Genomic DNA, 3,291 nt, shown 5'->3' on the forward strand with positions numbered 1-3,291 from the left:
AATCCCCCACCTGAGACTTGTTCGGTGAAACTACTGAGGGAACACATAGGCCCAATGATTGCCTTCAGATTTTAGCTTCTCATCAGACCTTCTCAACTATACAATGGGAATAGCCCATCTTGAGAAAAGATGCATTCAGATTTCTGCACTGGTGGGAAAGAAGACCAGGGAGCTTCTCACATCTCCAAATCTGAGTTTATGGGATTCTATAAACATGAAAGAAATAGGTGTTACCCTTAGCAAAATTTTAAATAAAATTTATAATATCTTATACCTAAGTTGAAACTCAGACATTGGAAATGTTTGACAGATACAGAATACACTTAAAAAAAGGGAGACATGATTGAGAGGATATCTTCTCCCTTAATCTGGAAAGAAGCAGGCTGTAGAACATGAAGGGTCACTGTAAAACATGAAGAGTAACCTAGATTTGTTGCTCACAACAAGGGCAGGGTTACCACTCAATACAGATACAGTCATTCACCTCATAAGGCACACAGCAGAGAGAAAACAGGATTTACACAGGCTGAGGAAATGAATGGCAGATGTTAAACAGGAAGCAAGATAGCATGGATATTAAATAACTGTATTTGGTTATGAAATTTAATTTCAGATCATGACACAGCACCCACAAGCTGTGTGACTTAGCTTTCTTGTTAATGTAAACCTCATTTCTTTCACTGGTAACAGGGGTCAAAAACAGTACCTACCACATAGGTAGAGATATTTCGTTAGAATAAATTTTCAAAAGTGAGATTACAGCATTAAAGCCTGTAACATTTATTTATTTATTGACCACTCCACACGGCATGTGGGATCTTTAGTTCCCTGACCAGGGATTGAACCTGTGCCCCCTGCAGTGGAAGCGCAGAGTCTTAACCACTGGACCGCCAGGGAATTCCCTAAAGCATGTAACTTTTAAAAAGTTCTTGCTATATTTTGCCAATTACACCATCAGCTGTGATGCTCGAGGATATGTGTTTCAACACAAACTCTTTCATTGTGAATTTTCATTAATAAAAACTGTAATTTAATCGGCAAAAATGTTACATATTGTTTTACTATAGGGTTCTTGGATTACTAGTCAGAACAATTTTTCCTTCATTTCAAAACCAATTGTACTTTTTGTCACTCTTCTTTATGTTCTTTTACTATTGATTTATTTTATTATTTAAGCCTTTTATATAATAAGGATGTCAATAGTATTTTTACCTGTGGAAAAGAATTATGGGAGCCTCAACAATTTCACCCCAAGCAGAGGAAGTGTTTGGAAGCCAACCAGAGAAAAGCACTGATGTGTTTATGGGCAACTGGGATGAAGCTAACATTAGGAAATCGTTATATCAAGCCATTAAGGATAGAAGTGCCATGGTAAGGGTCACCTGCCTCCCACAGCCGGAAAGTCCTTGTCACAGCTGATCTTAAACACAGCTAGCACCCGCGTTCTGATCTGTTTGGTCTTGACACCATAAATAATGGGATTGATCACTGGAGGCAGAAGAAGATAGACATCACCCATGAGAACATGCACAGTGGGATCAAGGCTGTTTCCAAAGCGGTGCACCACTGAGAGGCCAATGAGAGGCACATAGAAGGCCAGTACCACACCAATGTGTGACACACAGGTTCCAAAGGCCTTGGCCCGTTCTGACTTGGAAGGCAGCTGCAGAACTGTCCGTAGAATCAGAAAATAGGACAAAGAGATGAACAGGGCATCCACACCCATGACCACCAGAATGGCGGTAAGACCATAGACCACATTGGGCAATGTGTCTGCATAGGCCAACTTCATTACATCCTGGTGCACACAATAGGAATGTGAGAGCACGTTGGATTGGCAGAAGGCTAGCCGTTTGATGAGCAGAGGCAATGGGATGAAAAAGAGGGATCCACGGGCCACGGCCACCATGCCAATCTGGGCTGTCACTCTATTGTTGAGCACTGCGGCATGGCGCAGTGGGTGGCAGATGGCTATATAACGGTCAAAAGCCATGGCCAGCAGGATGGTGGACTCAACGGCTGAGAGAGCATGAATAAAGAACATCTGGGTCATACAGGCGTCAAAGGTAATCTCCCGGGAATCAAACCACAAGAGGGCTAGGATCTTGGGCATGGTGGCTGTGGACAAGGCCAGGTCGATGGCTGCCAGCATGCAGAGAAAGAGGTACATGGGAACGTGCAGGCTGCGCTCCATCCTTACGATGAAGACCACGATGCAGTTTCCAAACACTGCCACGGCATACATAGAAAGCAGGGGGAAGCCGATCCAGAAATGAGCTTCTTCTAGTCCTGGGATACCAATAAGCACAAAGGTGGTATGTGTGAAGTTGCAGGCACTCATAGCTGGCACGGAGAAGGGGGCACTGGAGCAGGTGAGGTCACACTGGCAGCCTGCTAGCCTGTTAGGATAAGGAGCACAATCAGAGAGGCTGGCCCTGGAGACCTGGGAACTGAATGCACCTTAGCTCTCCCTCCCCTACTCTCTCTTTCTGCTTCTCCAAGTCATTTGGGCTCTCTCATACGAAGGCTCTTTGAAGCCTCCTGCCAAAAGGGAAAGTGACAGCTCAAATTCATTTATCATTCACTACTCTCTAAGTCCATTTACACTTGTAAAAGGGAACCTGGAGATAACAATGCTTATCTCAAAATCTATCCTTCCCAAATTCCCTGGATGACTCATCCTGGCCCATACCTTCACTGTCTGCATACTGGGCTGCCCTTTTCTCAGCTCGGTGTTAAGAGATACCTTACCTGGAAACTCTTCCTGAGAGGCTGTGTTTTCCTTTTACCCTTCCTTTCCCTACCCTTCCCTTCCCCTCCCTTCCCTTCAATCATTCATCGGTTCTGTAAGCATTTACTTATAGGACTTATTATATATGGAGGCTATTTGATAGATGCTGATGATACAGAGTCAAAGACACATCTTTTGCCCTTCAGATGCCCTGTCTAGGGTGAAAGATAGACAAGTAACCCAAATATTAGAATCTTGGGATAAGTGTAAGCAAAAGATGTGCATTTAATGCACGGGAGGGTGAAAGGCATGATCAGAGGAACCTTCCTGAAAAAAGATGGTCCTTCTGTTTAGTCTTGAAACATGAGTAAAAATTAAGCAAACAGAGAAGGGAATAAAAGGTGTTCCAAACAGTGGGAATAGGGAGGTTTTTGGTTTTGTTTTGTTTGCAAATCTTCAGGATTCCAGGTCCCCAGGTCTAAGGTCAGTGGAAGAGGAAAAAAACACAATTGTGATTAAAAAATAAAAATAAAAACTAAGAAAAAAAGGCCAAAATCAAT

At 43.2% G+C, this 3,291-nt stretch overlaps 1 protein-coding gene across 1 annotated transcript; it reads right to left on the minus strand.

The window, feature by feature from the left end:
- Positions 1-389: 389 nt before the first annotated feature.
- On the minus strand, positions 390-2,393 carry LOC101315930 (olfactory receptor 51E2). Its single transcript, XM_019948399.3, has one exon. It carries the CDS (start codon positions 2,339-2,341, stop codon positions 1,379-1,381), a length of 963 nt encoding a protein of 320 aa, XP_019803958.2. The 5' UTR covers positions 2,342-2,393; the 3' UTR covers positions 390-1,378.
- Between the last annotated feature and the right edge of the window lie 898 nt (positions 2,394-3,291).

This window comes from Tursiops truncatus, chromosome 8 (assembly GCF_011762595.2).
Source record: "Tursiops truncatus isolate mTurTru1 chromosome 8, mTurTru1.mat.Y, whole genome shotgun sequence".
Taxonomy (NCBI): Eukaryota; Metazoa; Chordata; class Mammalia; order Artiodactyla; family Delphinidae; genus Tursiops; species Tursiops truncatus.